Source organism: Typopeltis vanoorti, chromosome 13 (assembly GCF_054136105.1).
Source record: "Typopeltis vanoorti isolate ZY-2024b chromosome 13, IOZ_Tvanoo_1.0, whole genome shotgun sequence".
NCBI classification, from domain to species: Eukaryota; Metazoa; Arthropoda; class Arachnida; order Uropygi; family Thelyphonidae; genus Typopeltis; species Typopeltis vanoorti.
This window is the reverse complement of record NC_143561.1, coordinates 62,394,554-62,421,441: the sequence shown is the minus strand read 5'-3', so window position 1 is coordinate 62,421,441 and position 26,888 is coordinate 62,394,554. Positions and strand designations below refer to the sequence as shown.

General features: G+C 36.9%; 1 protein-coding gene across 1 annotated transcript in view; it reads right to left on the bottom strand.

Annotated features, from left to right (window-relative positions):
• Positions 1–26,888, bottom strand: part of LOC150100219 (telomerase protein component 1-like) — a 1,179,105-nt gene that overhangs the window by 1,146,327 nt on the left and 5,890 nt on the right. The window contains exon 2 of the mRNA XM_090402391.1: positions 12,002–12,227. Coding sequence (XP_090258517.1) covers positions 12,002–12,213 — 212 coding nt within the window. The 5' untranslated portion in view covers positions 12,214–12,227. The remainder of the gene's footprint in view (positions 1–12,001; positions 12,228–26,888) is intronic.

The window sequence follows — 26,888 nt, the reverse complement described above, 5'->3', positions numbered from 1 at the left end:
TGATATTTCTGCTGTTTGCATTTGCTAAAAAAATATGTCCATGGTCATTCATCAATTCTGATGAATGACCATTGAAAAAAAATATACTGAAGCAAACGCAAAGCTATTCAACTTCTTCACATTTCAATTCCAAACTCATAAAAAAAATTTTATCCTCTTCATTCACTCATTCATTTCTTCTACTGTTGTTTTCTGGAACACACTTCCATGTTAATAACATATTGAAAGGCTTAGATGTTGTTAATTATTCATGCTAGCATTTCATGGTATTAACAATATCAACAGACAAAAAAATTAAATTCATTTATTGAAACTTACTAATATTTCACTGGTTTTCTAACCAGCATATTCAGAGCACAAATAAAACTGCAACAAGCACATGGCACTTAACTATAACAGTGAAAACAATTCAAATGAATGTAGCTGAAACAAAGCTAATGTCCTAACAAGACTTGTTATCTGGGCTAGTAACTATAAACCTAATTTGGAGAAGAGAGATTAGCTGGTCTCAGAATGACCGTCTCCCAGATCCTTGGCAAATTAATGCAACCATATTAATTGATGTTAGGGAGTACTTCATAACTGATGCTAATTACAAAACTTGTCTCTCAGACCTATAACAATTTCTATGTGATAGCAATGATTTATTCCATTTTATCCTAAGTGATGGAGTATCCAGAGCATGGTCTGCCAGTCCCAACTTTTCATACAGATAATTATGGATGTGATTTTTGTGTTCTTCAAGGTGGATGCTAACTGATCTACCAGTCAGTCCAAAACAGGAAAAACTGCAGGCACAAGGAACTTTATACACTCCAGAATGAGTACAAGGTTGAGGCTGATCTTTGAGAGAATGGATGAAGTAAACAATCTGAAGGAATGGTTTTAACGTGACATGATTATATTTGCACACAACTTTAGCTATCTTTTCTGATGTACTTTTAATATATGAGATGGGAATAATTTTGTTAGGACTCTGTGTGTGGGTTTGCAAGAAGGATGGGAGTGCATGCAGTATATTATCTATTTTACATGGGCTGCAGCCTTGGCCAAAAAGGTATTACAAAGTCCTTGAAGGGCTGTGTCATCGGAATAAATAGCTCTAGCTAGGTGAGAGAGTTTGGAGGATGCCATATTTTTGGGAGGATAATAAAGGGTAATAAGCCATTTGGAAGCCATGTCAATAGCATATTTAGAAAGGGAGGACAGGTTTTTTTTTTTTCCCCCACAATAGAAAAAGAAAATAACTGTATTTTCTTTTTCTTCACAATAGAAAAAGAAAAGTCAGTTATTTTCTTTTTATATTGTGAAGTTTATTTTAGGATGTTGACTGTTAAGATGCACTCAAAATATTATTATGGGCTACTCCATGGGGTCCTTACGAGGCCCTAAACATCATGCCAAGCACTATCCAACATTTGCACAGTATCTACCCTACTTTGCTTTGAATTCATTCACAGTCATGGCACCCAAAACACTCTGGCAACCTATTCCACTCATTCACTACTCTCCAAGGAAGGGGAGGAAAAAAAAAAAAAAAAAAAAAAAAAAAAAAAAAAAAAACTAGTTTTAATCCCCTTGCTAACTGCACTTCCAAGGATAGCCCCTAGTTTCTTCCACCACCAGACCTGTTCTGAAAAATTTTCTCCGTATTAATCTTGTAAAATCCTTCAGTAATTTGTATGTCTCAATCATATCAACACTTATCTGCCTGTCAACCAATTTCTGTAACCCACAAATCTTCAACCTGTTCTCATGAGGTTCATTCTATAGACCTGCTACCAGCTTGGCTACTCACTTCTGGATCTTCACCATCTCTTTCTCATCTCCACCTGGATGATAAATTTTTGCAAAGTGTTCACTTAGTAATTCTACTATTTCAAATGATTCAGTTACCTCCCTACCTTCAGCATTCATTAAAATCATTCTGCCATAAGCATTCTTCCTTTTACTTGCAACAAATCAAAACAACTGTTTGGGATTATATTTGGCCTGCACTGCTAATTTCCTTTCATACTCTGCTTTTGCCTTTTTCACTACACTGGTTACCCTTCTGGCCTGTGTTTTGTACTGCTCATGTGTCTGCTGGTCACCTTTCTCCTTAAATTCTCTCCCCAAATTTTTCCTTTTTTTTTTTTTTTTTTTTGGTAGCTTCAGTTTAATGATAATATTCATCTATTTAACTCCCACTTTATTTATTCTCCTGACTTCAGGTATGCAGTCTGCAATTACTTTCCTCAAACACTCCTTTATCACTTCCCATACACTATCAACATCCATATCAACACTATCAACCCAGTCCTTGCAGTTTCACATTCCATGGCACTGATCCAAGCAATCTCTTAAGCTTGTCATACTTACCAGCCCTGAAATTCCACTTATATTCCTCTCCTTAACTGAAAATTCCACACATTTAGCCACCTCCCAGATCAAGACCATATGATCACTATTACCAAGTAGTGGCAATGTGGGCATATTGATTATAAACAAATTCTCTGATGCAATTACTAGATCTAGCACTCTCAAACCCTAGTATACTCATATTCCATCACATGCTGCCTCAGGTAATTATTCCTTAGTAACTAGAGTCCAAATTGTAAACACATCATCAACATAGCTATGCTTACACCAACAGTTTGGTTGCGCTATATTGAGTGCTTGGTTTCAAAATGTCCTAAGTAGAAGTTAGCTAGAGGGGTGGGGGGAGGGGGAACCGTAGCAGTCCCATTTAGCTGTTCATATATTTCTCCTTTCCAAATGAAATAACTAGAATAAATGGTAAATTTAAATAATTCAATTATGTCAGAGGAGAAATTGTAGCTTAACAAGATCAAGGTCTCTACCAAAGGTCCACGGTGAGCAATGAAGTGATGGTAAGGCTAACCATGATGTCAAAATCTGTCAGGTTTTTTTTTTTATATTAATGTTTTAAAATGCACAGAATTTTTAATAAAAGAGAGAGAGTTGCCTGTGAGGGTGGGGGAAGAAGTGATTTGGATAAATATTTGACCAGTCTGTAGGTGGAGATGTCAATGCTGTCAACTATTGGAAAAAGGAAAATTATTAGGTTTGAAAATTTTGAGAACCCCCCATATACCCAGGGTGGTTTAACATGATAAGGTTTTAGCTTTTTGCTAATTTCTTTAAGCCAGGATCATTTGTACAATTTTTTTTTTTCTTTTGAGATTTGGTAGGATACCAATCTATAATCTGAAAAGTAGAAGAGTCCTTGAAGAGATTATTCATTTTTCTGATATAATGTTTGGTCCATAATAACAGTTGAATTTCCTTTGTCTGCTTTGGCTATAAAAGTTATATAGGAACAAATTTTTTGTTCCTATATAACTTTTTGAGGTGCCAACATTTCTTTAGGAGGAATATTACTCTTAGGAAGCTTAGATTATATCAGAATACCAGCCACATCTAGGAATGCTATTGTGGGTTAGAGATCATAGATACCCCATTTATGCTAGTCATTATTTTCAAAACTTATACTTTCTTAGAAGTGATGACAAAATTATACCTTCAACTGAGCAATGGCAGTGTCTGTTGAGAATGGCTATGACGATAGATTCACAACTACATATTCTTGCCATGGTTGCAGTCAAGAAGTGTTGTGATGTTGAAGAGCCATAAAACTTTTTTACATGCCATTTACTTTTTTAAATTCTCTTGTAGAAGAATTTAAAATCTGTTTCATACACCATCTCTATTTTCAGAGATGGTGTATGAAACAGACCAAAGTTTGGGATTAAGGACTTCCAAAACTCTTCTTGTAACATGAAGATGGTAGTATTGATTTTAAGGAGGAGGAGACAGAGAAGCAATTGCATGTAAAGCATATTAGCTATGTAAATGGAAACTAAAACTGTCAAAACAACTCAATCGGCTGGCTTTCTTAAAAAGATGCTGGGCCAAAAACACTATTTCTAACTGTCTAAGATTCAGAGAGAAGTTTAATTCAGCCAAAGCTAGATATATTTACATGTTGGCAAGCTAAGCACTAATCTGAGAAAGGATTAGCAACACCCACATTGAGCAAGCTAAAATCAACGGCACCATTACCATGCTGATTTTATCAAAAAAGTTTAGATTGAAAAAAAGTGTATCAGAGCAATCAAAGAAAAAAATTCAGCTTACTTGTGAAAAGCTGAATTTTTTACTGGCTCACATACAGAAATCCAGCTTCACACCTTGCCTATACCAAAGCACACAACAAATGCAAAACAGTCATGAAGAGATCCAAATCCAACTTCATAAAGGCCAACAGTAGAAAACTCAACTCATGTTTAAACAGAAGCCATATCTAAGGCCATTGGATGCAACTTCTGCGCACCTGCACTTCCACCTCTCTCTCTCATCCTGATGGCACCATTATTACTTCACCCAAAGATAAAGCTGACTTGTTATCATCATCTTTTCCTCAAACTCCGCAATGATGACCAAGGGAAACTGCCGGCTACCATACTGGAATATGAGCACCACATGCCTCCTGCAGTTTTTCAATAAAAAGACAGAAAATTACCAAATAACTTGGATACTAAAAAGTCCCCTGGTTCTGATGGCATCCCTCCATTTGTTCTCAAACACTGTGCTCCAGAGCTAACCTGTCTTGTATCATCTCTGTGATACAGATGTGGTAGCCCTGCAAGAGGATTTGAATAAGCTAGATAGATGGGCAAATGAATGGGGGTTGTCAGTTTAATGCAGCAAAATGTAAGGTCTTCAAGTTTGGGACACATCGATGGGACGCTGCATACTCTCTATGGGAAGAGTTAAACTGGAGGAAGTAGGAGAGACAAGAGATCTGGGTATGATGATTGATAGAAACTGGAAATTTAGGGGACATATCGCAAAGGTAGTGAAGGTAACACAGAAGGTTGCTGCAATAATGAGAAGGACACTGACCTGCAGAGATAAAATGGTTATCATTCCATTGTATAAGACTCTGATCAGACCACACTTAGACTATTGTTCTCAGATCTGGTCCCCAGGATTTGAAGGGGATAAATTAACTGTGGAAAGGGTACAAAGACGAATAACAAAGATGGTGTCGGGACTGTACAATGTTAGTTATAAGGATCGGCTGAGGGAGTGTGAACTGCAGAGTTTGGTGGATAGAAGAAGGAGAGGTGATATGATTGAGACTTTTAAACTGTTGAGAGGTGGTTACAGGGTTGACACTGGGGAGTTCTTTAGTTTGGTTGAACAGCGGGAAGGAGTCATGACAAGGGGCCATCCCTGGAAGTTACGAAAGGAAACTGTGAGAAAGAGTATGAAGAGTGGTTTCTTTGCATGGCGGGTCATTGAACTATGGAATGCATTGCCTGATGGAGTGGTGAGAGCCAGAATGGTCAATGCATTTAAGGAGTGGTATGATAGACTTTGTGTTTCCTAGGAGGGACCTCCCTCGAAGAGTCTTGACAGACTTGTGTTTTTCTTAGAAAGGACCTCCTACGATGAGTCATTTTACTCCATGGAGGCCTGAATAATAATGATAATAATACGTAGATGGTACTTATCCTAACATGTGGAAACAATCACACATCCAGCCTAATCCAAAAAAGGGAGAGAGAACTCTACCATCAAACTACTGACAACTATCATCACTTCAGTCTTCTTCAAAATAATGGACGAAGTCATCAACAGCCAATTGATTCACTACCTAGAAGCCCATCAATTAATCAGCAATTACCAGCATGTATTCCACCATTCAGGATCTACAGCTGCCCTCTTAGCTTGCATCTTCCACCACTGGACACGTGCAATGGAAAGTTTTCAAGAAAATTGTGCTGTTGCTCTTGATATTTCAAAAGCTTTTGATCATGTCTGGCATTGAGGCCTGCTAAAAAAACTGCCATCCTCTACCTGCCACCCTCTGTAATCGGGTGGTCAGCTTCCTCTAAGGTCTTTCACTGTGCATCATGGTTGATAGCTTCATCTCTTCAAGCTTCACCACCAATGCAGGAGTACCTCAGAGCTCTGTCCCGCCTACCCTTTCTCATTCATCTACAACCTATTCTCAATCACCACTAATCCTATCCATAGTTTTGTAGAAGATAGTATTCTGTGTTGAACTTCTTTATTGTGCAACAAGCCAATACAATAAATCTGCTTATCTTCTTCCCCTTTTATTTAATATTCCTATGTCCTCTGAAACAACCTACTGCAAGAGGTACAGTATTTCCAAACTACAACCTACAACTCATCAAAAAGAATGTCAATAAACTATCTGAATACTCACCCATAACTCAGACATGGCAGTGACGTGCTTATAGGTCCTTCTGCCTCTTGGGTATGGGATCAATATAAAACATAAGATTACCATAAAAAATAAATAAAAAATGGTGTATTAGCTTAATAAGTTCAGGATAATTAATTACTGAGAGACTAATTATGGGAATATAAACTGGAAGAAAGAGAGGGGATACATAACACGGAGAAAAGAAACAAAATTAAAATAGTAAAGTGGTACTAGCTAATTACCTGAAAAAGAAGCGATGAGGGAGTATCAAGAATTTGAAAGTGAGGGAGAGCATCCAAGGATTTGTACATAACAGAGCAAGAGTGAGCATGCGGTCTTGCCCTGAAGATGGTTAAGACTTTTCATTTAAGAAGAGATGCATGTGAAATTGCAGACTTGTCGATTACAACAAACTTAATAAATGGCTAGGAGTAGTATCTAAGAAAGTAGACATCCTTTTTTTTCCAAACTGCAAGAGATGAATGTTAGCACTGCATGGAGAAACTTGTTAAGAGGTATTTAAGGGAAGAGTATCACTCTGCATACCTACAGTTCAGACTGTAAGTCTGCAGTTTGATAAAGCAGATGGAAATTAAAGAAAATTAAGCAGAAGCTGCAAAAAAAAAAAAAATGTTTTAGGTGCCAACACAATGAATGAAAAAAAACAAATACATGAAAGAGAAGGGTGAATGGCAAGCTCATGAGCAAGACAATGTACAGACAGGAGAGGTGATAAGCATGGTAAGGAAGGCAACAAATTATGAAAGGAAATTAGCTGAGCAGACAAAAGGGAAATTCTTACACCACCTAGATACACAGAATTCTTACACCATCTAGATACACAACCTGATGGCATCACTCTCAGGATCTAATAGAACATGAAACCAAGAAAGCACCAAAACATGGTTACCAGTCCTCAAAATAATAACTGATTAACTAACTGATAACCAATCTACCACAGACTCACTCCAACTGCTCTTATAAACAATCTGCTTCTTCATAAAGCAGAAAAAAATGTTCACTTCTGTTAACATAATCTGTAGGGTTCTAAGAACTACAACCTCCAGCTGTTCATCAAAAAAGGACACAAACAGGTTCACTTTCTTTCTCTCTAGCCTATACACAGCTCTAATGTGTTTTGCAACTTCTTGTAAAGGATGGATCAAAAGTCACGAATGGGTCTGAAGGTTTAATAACTTTTTTAATTAATTTTTTTTTAATTTTTCTTTACAGATTTTATAAAGGAGGCCTTGGAGATTAACCATGGAAAAATTCATGAGCGAACACAAATTGTGGAATTTTACTATCAAAACCAAGGATCAATAATTCTGACCCAATGAGCATATCGTTGGGAGAGATTCTCCAAGCAAATCAATGATTAGATGTTTGATTGGTCATTTTGAGGAACAGGGTTCACCAAGCGACCTTCCACGTATAGGTAGACCATGCTCGGTTGGTAATGAAGCCACTGTTTAGCATGTAAGGGAGAGTGGTGCAGATGATCAGAGCACATCAACTCAAAGGCAGTTTGGACAGGTTGGAGTCTCTCTCTCGGATGTCATTCTGGCATATTCTGAAAAACCTTGAACCTATTTCCGTATAAAATTCAGTTGGCGCAACAGCTGAAGCCACCAGATTATGTCCACAGATTTCAATATGCAATCAGATTTCAAGAATTAGCAAGGAGAGATCACGAATTTATCCACAAGCTAATAATGTCAGATGAAGCACATTTTCATTTGAATGGGCTTCATTAACAAACAAAACTGCAGGATTTGGGGTATACAGAAAATCCTAGAGCAATTCACAAGGAAATCACTCCCTTAAATGTATGGTCTGGTGTGGGATGACATTGGAAGAATTGATCAGACCTAACTTTTTTAAAGACTACATTGGGAACCCTATCAATGTTACAGGAGATGAATATCAGTCTATTATCGAAAATTTCTTACTCCCAGCAGTTCAAGATAAACATGACATGTTTATCTTGAACAAGGAGAGATCTCAAATTTATCCACAAGCTGATAATGTCAGATGAAGCACATTTTCACTTGAATGGCTTCATTACAAACAAAACAGCAAGATTTGGGGTAAGAAAAATCCTAGAGCAATTCACCGAAGGGAATTGCACTCCCTTAAGTGTACAATCTGGTGTGAGGTGATGTTGGAAGAAGTGATCGAACCTTACTTTTTCGAAGACCATGTTGGAAACCATGTCAATGTTACAGAAGATGAATATCGGTCTATTATTGAAAATTTCTAACTCTCAGCAGTTCAAGATAAGCATGACATGTGGTTCCGACAGGATGGAACAATAGCTCACACAGCAAGGGCCACAATCCAACTGCTCAGGCAAATTTTTGAAGGAAGAATAATTTCTTGCAGGTGCAACATAAGCTGTCCATCACGTTCTCCAAATATGATGACTCCTGATTCTTCCTATGGGGCTATCTCAAAGAAAAAGTTTATGTTAACAAACCTCAGACTCTCCAACAACTGAAGAACAATATTCGGACCAAAATCAGGGCACTGTAACCTGAAACACTAAAAGGTGTTATGAAAAATGCCTTAGAAAGGGCAAGTTTGTGCAAAGCAGAAAATGGACACCATTTACAACATTTGATTTTTCACACCTAGTGTAAATTTATTTCCTATATATACTGTATATCAGGGGCCTTCAATGCATGGCCCACGGATCTCTTTGCTGTGGCCCACTGGCCATTTCAAAAAAATAATGTCAATGAAGCCCACAGGCCACTAAGCTATACTGCGGTATTTAGAATTGTAAGCTGCTTTCCAGATTCACAAGGAACGCTGTGTATTTGATACTTTACATAAACTCCTATAAAAATAAATATTAAATAGACATGCTTCTTCAGCCATCTGCCAACGCCAAGCGGTACTTAAGTACTAGTAATAACATCACAGGTAGATGGCTGAAGCAGTAGTTTGTTCAAGTGCACTGTCTAGTGCCTTCCAGATACATCTCGAAGGTTCTCGATACTTCATTATTTTCATATAAATCAAGAGGATCTCATCCACAGTCAGTCAGTCAGTTGAGAACAGTGTGATATTCGTGTATAAGCGCACGCAGGTTCATTGTATCAGCCACAGCCTATTGTGGTTTTATATTGCCAGACTTTTCATTAGTGCGAGACATAATCAGTGGATAATAACCGTTATACGGTCTTTTTGGATCATTTTTCGCCCTCCATCACTATGGCGTCTACGAGTAAAAAGTGTAAATCAAGTGGAGGTTTTTAATGAAAATGGGCCAATTTGTACATTTTTGTGTCGATCGACGATAAGCCAGTGTGTTTAATTTGTCGTGAGTCAGTGTCAGTATAAAAAGAATACAATATAAAATGACACTATGAGACAAAGCATGCATCCAATTTTGATCACCTCCAAGGGTGGCTTCATGTGGACAAAGTGAACCGGCTCCAAATTGATTTAAAATGCCAACAAGGTACATTTAAAAGGCAGAGGGAAGAGAACAAAGTGTGCATCAAAGTAAGTTATGTAATAGCTGAAAACAAATTGCTAAAAAATCAAAAGCCTTCTTGGACGGGTAGTTTGTGAAAGAGTGCTTCATTGTTGCGGGATATTCTGTGCCCAAATAATAAGGAAGTGTTTAAAAAACCAAGTTTTTCTGGGGTAACTGCAGTATGACGTGTCGAAAAACTTGCCAATGACATTGAAGGAACTTTAAAAAAATGAGCGTCCGAATTTACATCATATTCACTTGCCTTAGATGAGAGTACAGATGTGAAGGATACAGCACAACTGGCTATCTTTGTCTGTGGCACTGATCAAAAATTCAATGTGACAGAAGAACTGCTAGCACTTGTACCTATGAAGGGAATGACGAAAGGCAGTGATATTCTTGAAGCCACCAAGAAAATGCTCCAGCGTTTCGACCTCGGCTTAACCAACCTCTCGAGGATGTGGTAACTGATGGTGCCCCTGCTATGGTTTGGAAAAAATGAAGGGTTTGTTGCACTACTATGTAAAGAACCGGAACTAGAAGGAAAAGATTTCGTCCATACCACTGTTTAATCCACCAGGAGAATTTGTGTGTGAAAACTATTGGATTTGAGAATGTCATGAAAGTTATTGTGATTGTTGTTAACATTATTAGGGCAAGACGATGAACGATCGTCAATTCCAAGAGTTTTTGACCCAAGAGTGTGAAGCGGATCATGGCGATGTGGTTTATTATAGTAATGTGCATTGGTTGAGCAGAGGGAAGGTTCTTAAAGTCAAAGACTCTTAAAAGAGTCTTTGACTTAAGGAGTGAAACACAGCAGTTCATGTAAACCAAAGGAATCCAATTGCAGAATTTAACGATACGAAGTGGATGACAGACTTTGTCTTTGTGACTGACATCTCATTGCATATGAATGACCTAAATACGTGGCGACAATCCAAAGATCAACTGGTGCACACTATGTTTGATCACATCAAAGCTTTAGTGGCCAAGCTCAAACTTTGGAAAGCACAATTGCAAAAAAAAAGACTTTCAGCGAGAAGCTTAAAACTCATTTTCAGCTTCTCGCTGAGTCCAACTGTTCATCTCTTGATGTGCTACTATTCGTCTCTTGATACGCTACAAAAATAGCCATGTTGTGAAGCGAGTTCGAAGAGAGATTTGGCGATTTTCGTAACCAACAGTCTTCTTTAGATTTATTTTTAATGCCATTCAGTATCAATGCTGACGAAATGCTAGGCTCAATACAAATGGAGCTGCTTGAACTCCAAAACAACTCTTCTTTGAGAGAAAAATGATTCAATGTGCCCTTGTTTACATTTTACAAAGACTACATTTCTGAGGATGCATTCCCTAATCTTTGCTGGCATGCTTTGAAGATGTGCATTTTATTAGGAAGCACATACTCATGTGAGCAGTTCTTCTCCAGAATGAAGCACGTGAAGTCCAAGACAAGAACTCAGATTACGGCCCAACATCTCAAGAATACTCTGTACATAGCGAATTCCAACAGTGATGCCAACATTGACAAGATGGTCAAGGAAAAACATTGATATTGTAAAAAATGAATGTTTTCTTCATTAAATTATCTTTTTTCAAGTATTGATTGTATTTACTTATCATGAACCAGACTCCTACTTATGATCTTAAAGCGAAGTTTGTTTATTTTTATAGGATTTTATGTAAAGTATCAAATGCACAGCATTCCTTGTGAATCTGGAAAGCATCTTACAATTCTGAATATAAGGTGTTTCAAAAAGAATGTCCCGATTTGAAAAGTGTATATCTCTGCAACCACAAACCACAAACGCTCAATGCAACATTGAGCGTTTGTAATTGTGGTGAGTGAAACTTTAGGCCTTACTTCATACTTGGTAATTTATTTTGTAACTATACCACATTTTCATTCTTAAATATAATTATTTGAAATCGGGTCATTCTTTTTGAAACACCCTGTATTGCAGTACAGCTTAGTGGCCCGCTGGCTTCATTGAAACTTTTAATGCAGCCCGCACTGTCTCTGAAAGGTTGAAGACCCCTGCTGTATATGATGCTATAGTATTGTAAATTTAATACAAAAAATAAATTAGGTATTAAATATTGAAACATCTTCGTGACTTTTGGCCCACCCTGTACATACCAATTTACATTTATATCCATTTACTATTACAGGTTAGCCAAAAAGTAAGAAACGTATAGAAATTAAAATTTTAATATCCAAAGAACTATTTTACTTAAATTTATAGTAGCAAAAATAACTTTCTTACCTCTTTTTATCACAGCATTCACTATCAGATCTAGGAATTCCAAAATGGCTTGTACTCTTCAGATCATCAGAATTGCTACGTATTGACAATAGTGTGGAACTAGTGTCTGACTTTAAACTAAACTCTGATGGCTTATTATTGTGCAAAAAATGATTTCTAGTGTCAAGCAAAGATGATTTTCCAAACAACAGTGGATGCTTGTCTGATATCATTTTTCAGAGAGAATCTAAATGAGAAATATGATAAATGATACATAATTTTTCCTCAAATCAAGAATTAACATTTCCATTTTATAACAGACATATTCAATTCTTTATTAAAATAAAATCAGCAAGACAAACAGAAATGTAATTTAAATTCACACTTCCTATGTAATCAAGATTTTCAAGATGAAGTGCTGAATGCACATAAGAATCTTTATTCCTGTATACATATGGTTTTAATATGGCCATATCTGGATGCTACACACATATTTCACTACCTGAGATTCTTGGGGGATGGATAAAAAATGAAGAGCATCTACAGATAAGTGATCAAGATAGTGACAGACTAAAGTTGAAGGTTTGTGGGTCACAAAGTATAGTTGATAGGTGAACAAAAATAAAAAGTTATGATAGATGCTGAAGAAATTTTTCACCAAACAACAAAAGGGGAGAGAACAAAAAGTCACACCTAGAAGTTGTAAAAGTGTAGTTAGTGAAGGCAAAAGTGGGGCAGGCAAGTAGGTAAAGAAGAAAGAAACAATCTGCTTTTTGAACTAATGTGGTTTCTGGGAAAAACTGTGGGAAAAAACTGTTTAAAAGAACAGAGATAGAGGGAATAGAAATTTATTTGGTTTAATCTGAAAAGCAAACAGATAGCAACCAGCTGACAAATTCCTTCTCTTTCCTTCATTCCTCACCAGGCATGAAGGAAAGAGAAGGAATGGTGGCAGTCAGTTTGACAAAATAGTTGCCAAAGAGGCACAAAGAAGTAACGAACATTATGAGAAAGTGAGTTAACTGAACAGCCCTCTTCTGAATGGCATCAAGAATTTAAGAGGTTTTTGGTGCACTACTCCATATCTGAAAATATTCTCAAGTATACATATGGATTTGCGATTTATACAGTTAGGAGTTGTACAACTGAAAAGTAAGAACATCTAGTTTTTTGTAAGAAGATATGAATTTGATGTGCTTACATCAGAAGAGGTGAGAGGTGTTATTCAGTCCAAGCAAAAATATCTGGTCTTGCTTGAAGATTTTTTATCCAAGGTGAGGGAAGGTGAAGAGTAGTTTTGCTTGTATGAAATAAGATAGTGTTTTAGTGAGACTGAAATTGACATTGAATTGGAAAAGATTCAATATTTGCTTGATAGAAGTTTTTTCACTTGGCTATGCTACCAATTGTATATTTGGTTTAATCCTTTATCCAAGTGTAAGCAAACAAAGTTTGCACCTGAAGTATTTTCAGGACTGGGGCAACTCATGGTAAAGGTGGAATAAGTTCTGATCACTTGCCTTAGTATCTCCCATAATGCAAAGCACATCTCCTTGCGGACATGTATAACGCTATGCATTGCAGGAAGGGCCACTACTCAGACCAGTTTCGACCTTTACTGAGGTCTCATCAGTGGGAACAGACCCAGAGGTGGTGATACTAAGGTGGAAGTAATATGGAAATCATATCACCATATACAAGTCGCCAAAAGGTGTCAACACCTTATTATTAAAATTCTCTGGATTAGAGATAGTTGATAGAAGTTTTTTCACTTGGCTATGCTACCAATATCACTTGCCTTAGTATATCCCATAATGGAAAGCACATCTCCTTGCAAGTGATCAAAACTTATTCCACCTTTACCATGAGTTGCTCAAGTCCTGAAAATTAATTATACTTCAGGAGCAAACTGTGTTTGCTCCTGAAGTATAATTACATTTGGATAAAGGATTAAACCAAATATATAATTGGTGGCACAGCCAAGTGAAAAAACTTCCATCGACTATCTCTAATCCAGAGAATTTTAATAATGTGTTGACACCTTTTGGCAACTGGTATATGGTGATATGACTTCTGTATTATTTCCACCTTAGTATCACCACCTCTGGGTCTGCATCCCACTGATGAGACCTCAATAAAGGTCGAAACCAGTCTGGGTACTGGCCCTTTCCTTAATGCACAGCATTATACATGTCCACAAGGAAATGTGCTTTGCATTATGGGAGATATTAAGGCAAGTGATCAGAACTTATTCCACCTTTACCATGCATTGCCCTAGTCCTGAAAACACTTCAGGCGCAAACTTTGTTTGCTTACACTTGGATAAAGGATTAAACCAAATATAAAACTAATTCAAAATTTACCTGACAGTCATTATCAATATTATTATTATTACCATCTGACCTTCATGGAGTCAGAGACCCATCATGGGAGGTACACACTGTTGGATCTTATGTTCTACTCCAATGTATATGCTTAGCTGTTGACTGACTCCACATTCGAACACAGAGAAAAAAAAATTTTTTTTTTTGACTGCACCACTCTATGTTCTAATTTGCATAAGCAACATTGTGAAATCAACCATCAGCTAGCACAATATTGTTATCAAATTAATTAAAATTCTCCTTCTTATATATATATATATATATATATATATATATAGGGTTCCCACTAAGATTCGAACTATTTTAATGAGTAGTGCAAAGAAAGAAATCAGGCAAACACAAGATTCAACTGAAAAAAATTATTTAATGCTTTAACCCTCGTACCGGCTGGCTGAGGTGGATGAAATAGCCAGACTACCTCAGAATTTTTCATGGATCAAAACTTCGTCAGCATTCTATCTTTTATCAAGTATTTACCCTCCTCTGCTCTTAATCCCTTAACAGCGATTTTAGAGCCATTAGCGGATTAACTGTGGTGGAGGACTTTTGAGTCACTTGTCTTTACATGTACTGTAGTACTTGGAATTTGCTTTACTGCACTAGGATATTTGATCGTCTTTTTTGCTTTTTTTTTTCCGCACAATTTATTGTGTCTCTTTCCAAAAATAGAAGTTTCACATCTGCGAAAATAAATAATCAATCCTGAAAGGACCACAGATTTTTTGCAATGAATATATTTTAGTAATAGTAAATTTCCTTCATTTACTGACAATATAGATTATTTTTCACGAATTTTCAAATGTTTGTTTACATTTAAAATACTTTGTTAAATATTTATATATTTAAATAACATTTAGTGAAATAAATATGACATTTTGCTTTCTTTCTTTGCAAAATACCTTTATATGGATAGTCATATTTCAATATTCAAAATTGAGTGGATATTGAATACCACATTTCAATTTTAGGAACGATTTTTTTTTTTTTTTATGAGCAACAAATGATTATAAACTACATTACTCGGTTTCCGATATTGTGTATTTTTTTGTATCAAAAATTTATACCTAATGATATTTTAACAGAGACTCTTAGCCTTCTTCTTTTGCTTAAAATAGCAACAGATTTTTTTTTTTTTTTTTTTTTGTAGGATGCACATTACTGTTATATCCAGTGCTTAACCACTGTAAATATTTTGAAAATATAATAGGAAAGATATCCTGTATGGAATGATTTAAAATTTATGCTCATTTTTAAGATTTTTTTTACTGCAACTCCCCCCCCCCTCCTCTCCTGGAACTCAGTTACAAATAATTTCTAATATAAATAATTTCTCTATTTTAAGTCGATCCAATATAACTAAGATCCAGTTACCCAACATAAAACAAGGAAGTGTGTTTCTTGTTATCTGGCAACTGAGAGGCAGCAAAGAATGAGATAATCCGATTAACCGTTCTCTTCAGCCTGATTTTTTATCACACCTTCTAATGGACATTATGGTCAAATTGCACTTCTTATCCCTGTCCTTTCAACAGGTGGGCTGAATCATATCCAGATTTAGTTGGACATCTATAGATGTCCTGGCTGTTTGAGAAGTTAACATTAAAACAAGAATTTCTACTAGGGATAATACTATTTGAGAATGAATAAGTTCTCAATAAAACATTAGTAATTTACTCAGCTGAGTATGTCATTTACGATTAGAATTTATGCATATAAATTCTACTCTTCTTACTATCCAAGATTCCAAACATGATTTCACTCTAAATAAAACTATCATTCAATGTTAATCTTAAAGTTATCTGTGAGAGTCAACATGGATTTGTGAAGGGGTGCTCTTGTTTTAGCAATATGCTAGCCTTTTATGATAACGTTACAAGAGCATTAGATGAGGAAAAGGCATATATTGCCATTTTCTTAGACTTAGTGAAGGCATTTGACAGGGTGCCACATGATAAGCTGATATTTAAGTTGGCACATGGGTCTGGATGTCAGATTGGTCAACTGGATTCAGGATTGGCTGTCCAATAGGTATCAGAGAGTTGTATATGGTGGGGCAGTTTCAAGGAAGCAGAGGGTTACAAGTGGGGTCCCACAGGGCTCAGTGCTGGGACCTATATTGTTTAACCTTTATATCAATGACATTCTCAGTGAATTGCAGGGGGGGGGGGGATGTTCAGTTATTTGCAGATGATGCAAAGCTGGGAAGGATTATTAGTAATAGTGCAGATGCAGCAACCCTGCAAGAGGATTTGAATAAGCTAGATAGATGGGCATATGAATGGGGGTTGTCAGTTTAATGTAGCAAAATGTAAGGTCTTGAGGTTTGGGACACATCGATGGGACACTGCATACTCTCTATGGGAAGAGTTAAACTGGAGAAAGTAGGAGAGACAAGAGATCTGGGTTTGATGATTGATAGAAACTGGAAATTTAGGGGACATATTGCAAAGGTAGTGAAGGTAACACAGAGGATTGCTGCAATAATGAGAAGGACACTGACCTGCAGAGATAAAATAGTTATCATTCCGTTGTATAAGACTCTGATCAGACCACACTTAGACTACTGTTCTCAGATCTGGTCCCCAGGATTTGAAGGGGATAAATTAACTGTGGAAAGGGTACAAAGGCAGATAACAAAGATGGTTTCAGGACTGTACAATGATAGTTATGAGGATCGGCTGAGGGAATGTCGACTGCAGAGGTTGGTGGATACAAGAAAGAGAGGTGATATGATTGAGACTTTTAAACTGTTGAGAGGTGGTTACAGGGTTAACACTGGGGAGTTCTTTCGCTTGGTTGAACAGCGGGAAGTAGTGATGACCAGAGGCCATCCCTGGAAGTTACAAAAGGAAACTGTGAGCAAGAGGGTGAGGAGTGGTTTCTTTGCATGGAGGGTCGTTGAACTATGGAATGCATTGTCTGATGGAGTGGTGAGAGCGAGAATGGTCAATGAGTTCAAGGAGTGGTATGATAGACTTTGTGTTTCTTAGGGGGGGGGGAGACCTCCCATCGATGAGTCTTGATAGTCTTTGTGTTTCTTAGGAAGGACCTCCACGATGAGTCTTTGGACTCCATGGAGGCCTGAATAATAATAATAAAAAAATAATAATAATAATGTACTTCAAATATCGATTTAGTTTAACTATTGAGAACAATCACAACGCACAAGTCATCAGACATTCATTCAGCAACCTTTAAGTTTATCAATCTAACACAATAGTTCTCAGAAAATTCAGTCTCAAATTTACATTGCGTTTTCTGGTTACAGGCTTCTTTATATCACACATTCAGTCTTGAACTATTAATCCAGAGATACTTCATACATTATGTTTACGAGGAAATGTTTCACTGTATCACACATTTAATCTTGATCTGTTAATTTCAGCAATATGAACTATTTCATGTTCTCCAGAAACAAGCTTTGCTACTTCACACGAGGCATAGAAAAGATATCCTTACCAGTATAGACAGCACAGCTTCCTCATTATGGAGAATCGTAGAAACTCTCCTTGGTTCTTGAATACTTTCACTTTGAGAACACACAAATATCATAGAATCCTGGGTTTCATTAACTAATTAGTTGACTCGAGAGAATTTATCCTCTTGCTCGTAATTGTCTAACTTTCAATATTTCTTACTCGTTCTTATTATCCTTTCATCAAACGCTATCCTTCTGCGAGGTGATAGGAATTTATAAAAGAATAAGTGCTCGAAGAAAGATAAGTCAAAATACAGAGCGGTTTCCAGTCCTTTCTACTCTGTTCGGCCCCAGGTTATTTCTCCCCTTTTCCACTGTGTTCCTTCTTTTTCATGTACTGCCCATGACATCCTACTCTCCCTTCCCACCAAAATCTGGTTCTAACTGGTTTTGTTGATACCGAACTGGCTTCTTGCATACTGTACAGTAACTCACATTAAGGCAAGCACTGGCTAAAAATAACATAATTTTTCACAACAACCAATCAAGTCTTATTTTGAAGAATTTCTTGGATACATTATTTTACTAATAACATAAAAAGATTACATATTTTACAGTTTTTATCTTTGTTTTAGTAATAATAATTTCATAATAAGTGATATTTAGTACACAGTTTTTACAACTGCACTTCATCTCAAAACAATAAATGAACAAATAAATATTAATAAACATAACTTGAAAGTAATCATATGAATAGCATACTATTAATAAGAGATTATTAGTCTGATGAGCAAATTTGGCTTAGGGAATGGCTGATTATGTTGGACTCTTAATGAAGTATTAATAATTTCCAATTCTCCTCATTTAGAATCCAACAACACTATTGCAAGCAATGCTCATCCAACCCTGTTTTAAACTGATTCAATGTGTCTACACCCACAACATGCTCAGGTAATGCATTTCACTTACCAACCACTCTCTATGCAAAGAACCTTCTCCTCATTCCTCTGCTCACACCCACATTATACAGTTTCCAGTGATAGCCACTTGTCTAACCCCCCCCCTCCCATTCTATGAAAAATCTTTTCCATGCCGACCCGATAAAAACATGCTCCAATCATATCCCCTCCCTTCCTTCTATTCACGAGGCTCTACAACTTATATTCTATCAATCTGTCCTCATACTCCAAAGACCAATGACCACCTTTGTGAATCTTCTCTGGACCCTTTACAACAAATCCTTGTCACCATGAAAACCAGGCGACCAAATCTATGCACAATAATCCATATGAGGCCTGATCAATGCCTTATACAATGGCATCATAACCTCTCTATTTCTGCATGTCAGGATCCTCTGCACCATTGCCATTATCCGATGTGATGTCTTCACAACTTGTATAATGTGGCCACTGAATTTCAGGTCCTTGTTGGCCACCACTCCTAGATCTCTCATCTCCTCTACTTTAAAGTTTGCCCACCAAGTGTATACTTTGCATCGCATCATTGCTTAGCAAATCTCAAAATCTTACACTTTGCAACATTGAACTGACAGTCCCACTTACCTGCCCATTCATGCAATCTACTGAAGTCCTCATGTAAGGCCATAACACCCACTTGATTCTGCATTGCTCTAACCAGTTTTGCCTCATCTAGTATATTAAGTTTAACAAATGCACAGGTTCCAATCTTGTGGATGTGGAATCATGTAGTGTATTCTGAAATAGAAAGTAGCTGAGGATACCAAATGAAGTTCTATAAAACGTTCTGTTAAAAAAATAAAATAAAATAGAAACAGGTTTAGTTCAGATAAGTGATCTGGTGCATATTGTTTATGCTGGTTAAGGTCACGAGTGTTAGTGAAGAGGATGTTTTCTATTTTGTTTTGATTTCTGTATGTTTTATGGGGTAACGCTTTTTTTTGGCACTGTTTTTTGAAAGTGTTTTAAAATTATTTATGATGACTTGAATGGTTGAGAAAGAGTTAAAAAGGTAATGGCATGTAATGTAAATGCAGGACTCACAGGCATGCCTCCTACATAAGAAGAGACACACACACAGTCTCCAGTCCATTGTATGGCCTCAACAGTTTCTTGCTTCATACAGTTATATACGATCTTCCTCCCATGGTAGAGCCTCCATGGTTCAGTTGATATCGACATTGCCAGAGGGCAATGCTGATATCACCGATGCACTCTGGTTGTAAAGACCAGGGTTCAAAAATTCCATCAAGGATGCAAAAAACCTTTATAAAGACTTTTCAACTGGAGTCGAGTTAGCTGGTCTCATACTTGTCTGGATTTCAAAAGGCGTCAGGATTTTCTCTCTCAGAAAATCTGGTTTTTCATCCTACATAACAGGCAAACTGGTCAGAAGAACAAATGCAATTAACAGATATTATACATTGACCTTAGAGTCTTAGATGTTTCTGATGTAATCCCAAATTACAACTCCCATCAAGTTTAAAGAGTGGAATGGGTTGCCGAGGCAATTATGACTGCACTCTCAATGAATGAGTTTAAGAAGAGGTACAACTGGTACTGTTTGAATAATGGTTAGCATGGACTGTGATGAGTCTTTGGATTATGGGGATGTATTATAATAATAACAACAACAACAACAAGTTAATACAAAATTATCATCATCATCATTATCACCTGACACCTCCAAGATGATGACGATTAATCCAAGATTATGAGGAGTCCAAAGACTCATTGAGGAAGGGTACCTGCTCTACAACACCATCTACCACCCATCACCATAATTATTTTCACAGATAATCACAAACATCCATGCCCATGGCGGGATTCCAACCAGTAGCCTTTTGGCTGGAGAGCGAATACGCTAACCACTCAACCAACTAGACTGATGGCAAATGATCATCACATGAACTGTTCATTAACTTTGTTTCACACTCGATACATTCAGTTAACATTGTCTAATATAGAAAATGACATCCTTGCTATAACAGAAAACCATAGCTAAATGATACTCTCATCAGTGAACACTTAAGATTCATTTTAAAAAACAAGTATGCATGAATGCTGGTTAAGGCACACATTGACAATTTATAAAAAATAAAGCTAAAGGAATGAAATTAAGTGACAGTTTTATGATCTCAATATTCTATCTTTTTAGAGAGAGAGAGAGAGACTGAAATGGTAATCATTTTTACTTCAATGCCTCTCTCCTTCTGAAGGAATGAAAATGATTAGATTAATGCCTAAAGCTTAATATATATACTGGCACAACTATGAACAGTCAGGTCTATAAGACATACCATGGATATTACACACAGAGTTGAAAGGAAAAAGAAAAAGGGTGGAAAAAAGCTTATGCTTCATTCACAGCAATTACAAATATCAGACTTTTCTTGGAATTTCAGATGATTTTAAAAACCAATCTAACCTAAATACATGTGTGAAACAGTGATTCAAGTTTAGGCCTCACATGCCAACAACCAAAACTACCCATTAGCACACAAACTGAGTAAAATTCCAAGGCTTGAAGTCTAGCCATTTCCACTTCCTTCATGCTTGCTTAGGTGCACATTACATTTTTATATTTTTGCAATAATAACTCGAAAACAGATGAAATATTGGAGCCATTAAACCATCATTTTATTTCATTTTTTGTGCTGTACTTCATTTCCACTACATTATCAATGTGAAGGTTGTGATTAACTATGAATTGACAGTTCTTACTTGCAGTAAAAATATTTCTGGCTACCATATAGTTGAAAAAAGCTAATATTTAATTCCTTGCCTATATAACTTTTACTATGACACCAGTCTGTTTCACTTTCTTAAGTTCCTAATAATTTCCAAATAATCAACACCTAACATCATTCAGTATCAAATGCTCCTTGATTTTGTCATCTAAATGTAATGTAAAAAAATGTTAATAGAAATCTTGATCTTATTCTAACAATCCACCCTTGATTATGAGCAGTGAACATAGAAATATTCTGCTACTTGATAACCCTTGCCATCTTCATAACAAAGCTGTATTCTATACTACATTATTAACATCTGCATCTGATCAGGAGATTGTGGAAAAGATTCAGAAATGGGTGACCAAGCTAGTGAGAGGTCTATGGAATGTTTCCTATGAGGAGGGATTGAGGTTGTATGGGTTGCAGAATTTAGCTAACATGCAGCGGAGAGGGGATATGATAGAAACATAAGTTAACTAAAGGGATACTGTAAGATTGGCACACAAGAAACTGTTCAGTACATGTGGGGAAGGAGAAAAACAAGGGGTCACACTTGGAAGCTGTCTAAGAGTGTGGTTAGTAGGGATGTGCAGAGTAGGTTCTTTTCTTGGAGAGTGGTGAACGAGTAGAATAGGTTTGATGAGATGTATGATAGGTATTATGTTAATGAATAGAGTGGATCTACCAAGATGAGTCTTTTGAATGCATGGAGTGCCCATGTAAATATAATAATCTGAAGGCAGTAGATGATTTTTATCATACACTGGTAAATTGCACCTGTTTATTGATGGCACAAAGAAGTAGCTCGAAAGAAGTACACCATTCTGATGTCTAAAGTTAATCCAAATTATATAGCTACTAGTATTCCTACACAAACACTAGGAATGTGTAGGTTTATTGACAAACTATCATAGGTGGGATTTCTATATAAAACAACTACAGAGTAGTTTTTCATATACAAGTTTTTTTTTTATATACATGGGCACTCCATGGAACACCCTTATAAATAATAATAAGGGCTGACTCGATGACTCCAAATGTTCCAGAGCAGAAAAAGAAAGAAAAAAACGTTCTGTGACATGGTTGCCAACCTCCTTTTAGGGGATGACACTTGAAGAAGAGGTTGACTATGACAGCAGCTTATTACAGGAAGTTTCTGCAAGACATTTTGTGTCAGAAACTTGTGTCATCATAGGCAGAATCATCATTCTGCAAAGAAATGCAAAGCTGTTTATTTCATGTGAAGTATCTGATTTTATGAAAAGTACAAATGACAAATGTTTTATCACTCCCCCCTCCTCCCCTTATGGTCCTGACTTTAACCTGTTCCCCAAGTTGAATTAACTATTCACTTCATACAAATATCAAACACATAAACAAAAAAAGTGTGCTGAGAGGAATATACATGGCAGACGATGGACAGCAGTGATAAGGCAGGATGGAGATATTGCAAGCTTAGAAGAACTTAACTCGTTATCTGTAGATTAATGAATGCTATATTCTCAAAACAACTGGTCAACAAACAGATAATCCTTTTTCAAAAGGGATAACTAAGAGGAGCAATGTCAATCATGGTCTTTTGCAACAAACTGGAAGGGAGGGGGGGGGGAACATGTTTAATTTGAGAACTAAAGAGGGAAAGGGGGATGCTTAAGAGTCAAAGCTATATAACTGAGAGGAGACCTCCACATAGCCTTTAAAGCAGTGTTTCTCAACCTATATTGGATCATGCCCCACCTCAAAGTCTCTAAGATTTTGATGCCCCCCCCCACTCTAGCATAATAGTCAGCCACGTTCTGAAAAAGTATAATATAAATATGTATAAATATGTGTACATTTGCTAATTACTCAACAAAATATTCAAATTGCCCCCACCCCTTGTGGGGCATATGTCCCACTTCAGAAACACTGCTTTAAAGGAATGCAGAGAACTGACCAGGGCTTCTGACCTAATATCCAATCCTCACCTTCTTGTGGTGCACCCTGTTAGGCATCTACCTGGATACTGAACGAATGAGGATGGGTTGGCAATTTGGGATTTAGTCGAACAAATTGTATTCTTATTGGCTTAAACCAAAATACAAAATGATGGTACAACATGACAAAATTCCATACCAGCTGGGGCATCGCCTGGTTAAACAAGGCCCCCATTGTTTTCGCCAGGGAACCAGGGCAAACAGCTAAAAGCCAGCTACTGAAACAAATCTGAAAACACACCCCAACTCAACATCACCAGAGTTCAAGATTGGTACTATCAACATAAAAAGCCTGAATGGCAAAGAAATGGAGTAGCTGTGGAATTAGATAAGTACTATATCAACATAATAGGGGTGACCGAAACAAAAACTGGTGAGATCTTTCTGAGCAATAAATACAAAATGTTATATTCAGGCAATGATAATCAAGGAAAAGAAGGAGTAGCCATAGTATTCAGCACTAAATACGAGGATAATCTTCTTGAATGGCAGGAAATATCAAGTAGAGTGATGCGGGCAAATCTCAGAATGGGGAACTGGACAATGAAACTTATTTGTGCCTATTGTCCCACAGAAGGTTCTACTAAGGTAGAAGGAGGAATTTTTTGAGGCTTTAGAGAAAGCAACTGACACAATGGAAAAGGAAAAGTTGGTCCTTGTTGGGGATCAAAATAGCAGAGTATGAAATGATTGTCAGACATACAAAAATATTTTGGAAAAAGTTGGAGAAAAGAGCAAAGCTAATAATAACGGCAAATACCTGTTGGATTTCTGCTCAGGACATGGACTGGTTATTACTAACACCATGTTCCAACATAAAATGTGCACAAATTCTCATCGAGAGAAGAGGCAAGAAATAAGAAACTTCTCAATGACTATGTTATTGTCAATATGATGTTTTCTCCCTGGTGCAGGACATCAGAGTGTACAGAGGATTTGAAATTGGAAGTGATCGCCATTTAGTTTTGAGCAGGATAAAATTGAATTTCATTTTGAAAAGCAGAACATTTAAGAAAGTTTTAAAGCGAATAAAAGCTGAGCAGCTCTCAGATGTGAATTGTAGACTAAAATATACAAACATTATTCAAGAAAAAATTAAAGAGTTTGAGAACAGGAATCAAACCTTGGAGATTCAGTGGCAAGCTCTGAAGAAAACATTGATTGATTCTGCCAGAGAGGCATGTGGTGAGGTTGTCTGCAAGGATAGAAAAATCAGAACTCCATGGTGGACACAGGAAGTTAAAGAAGCAGTGAAAGAAAAGAATAAAGCATATCAAAAGTTCCTGGCAAATAAGTCAGCTTGTGCTCTTAGAGAATGCAGAGACAAATGTAAGAAAGCAAACACTGTGTAAAACTAGCTAAACAAAAGTCATGGGAAGACTTTGGTAAGGACATAGAAAATAAATTTAAAGAAGGTGGCAAGATATTCTGGAGGTTGTTGAAGGTCAGAAATGGAAGAAAGGGTGCTGTAAAAGGAATTAGGGATGATAAAGGTGACATGAAAACTGGAGAAAAAGATATCCTTGAAGTATGGAGTAATTACTTCAAAAAATTGCTACATGAAACAAACAGTGATAGCACTGTGGTAAAAAAACACTCAACAGGCATACATTCAGGAATACATATCCATACTTGAAATAGTCATCCAAGGCTTGAAATGTGGAAAGGCAGCAGGAATAGATGATAATATTAGACCAGAAATGCTGAAGTATGGAGGTATAAAAGTCTTACAGTGGCTACATTGCATAGTTCAGAAAGTCTGGACAGAGGGACGAATTCCCAATGATTGGAGTAGAGCTTTCATAGTACCCATATATAAAAAGGGAAATAAAACTGAATGTGAGAATTACAGAGATATTTTCCTGCTGAGTGTTCCTGGTAAGATTTATGCAAGTATACTTGAGAAAAGGTTGAAAAGGATTGTGTAAGAAAAGCTTGGTGAAGAACAAGCTGGATTCAGGCCAAATAGAGGCTATCAGGATCAGATTTTCACTCTAAGACAAATAGTTGAGAAATCATGGGAATATACAAAGATCTGTATTTTGTAGACCTGCAAAAGGCATACATCAAGGTGCCAAGAGAAAAGCAATTCAAAATGATACAGTTATATGGTGTCAATGGGACAAAATGGGACAAATGCCTTAGGCAACATGTAATAGAGGGAACAAGAGGTTCAAGAATTTTGGATTTGGTTATAGCATCAGAAGAGTTGATAATAACTGAGATGACATCTCTCCCACCAGTTGGAAAGAGTGACCATATGGTTTTGACTTGGAAAATGAACAGACATGCAGGAGTATGAAAGAGACAGCAACGTATGTGGAATTATAAGGCAGGTGATATATAATAGTCTAAGACATCAACTTGGGGAAGTTTCATGGAGGGAGGAATTGGAAGGCCGGGATATCATTAGTGCATGGTAAATTGTGAAAGAAAATTTGTTAGCAGGAATGGTAAGTTGCATACCACAAGTGAAGAAGAGGACACAATTTTGAGAAAAGTGGATGACAAACAATATTAAGCAGGAAATGCATGCGAAAAATAGGTTATGGAAGAGATATAAGGAGACAGGTGAAGAGAAGATGCATGAAGAATATAAGACACAGACTAGAAGAGTGACTAATATGGTAAGGAAGGCGAAACTGGAATATGAGAGGAGATTGACTCTAAGATCCAAAGAAAATCCTAGGGAATTTTTTTAGGTATGTGGCCAGTAGGAGGAGAAATGACTGTGGAAGAATGCTATTGCAGGATAAAAATGGGAATTAGAGTGACTGATGCAGAGGACATTGTGGAATTGTTCAATTAACACTTTATTGGAGTATTTCATCCTGAAGGAGTCAGTTTTAATACTAGAGGGATAGGGCAGGTTCGAGGTACAGGAGGAGAGTGTGTTTCAAATACTGAGTACTCTGAATGTCAGTAAAGCTATAGGACTGGATGGTATTTCACCACAAGTTTTGAGTGAATGAGCAGCTTGGGAACTGACAGTGCCTTTGGCCTGGCTTTTCAATGAAAGTCTGGCTGCGGGAAAGGTGCCCATGGAAGAATAGAAGGAAGGTAAGATAGTGCCATTGCATAAAGGTGGTAGCAGACTGGAAGTGTCTAATTATAGGCCAGTTTATGTGTCATCAGTAGTTGTTAAGATCTTGGAGAAAGTAGTGAGGGACCGTATACAGCATCAGGCAGATGATGGTGGTGTTATCTTTGAGAGTCAACATGGATTTGTGAAGGAGCACTCTTGTTTTAGCAATATGCTAGCCTTTTATAATAGAGTTACAAGAGCATTAGATGAGGGAAAGACATATACTGCCATTTGTATATGGCAGTATATGCTTTTGCTGAGTCTAAGAACTCAGCAAAAGCATTTGACAGGTTGCCACATGATAAGCTAATATTTAAGTTGCAGCACATGGGT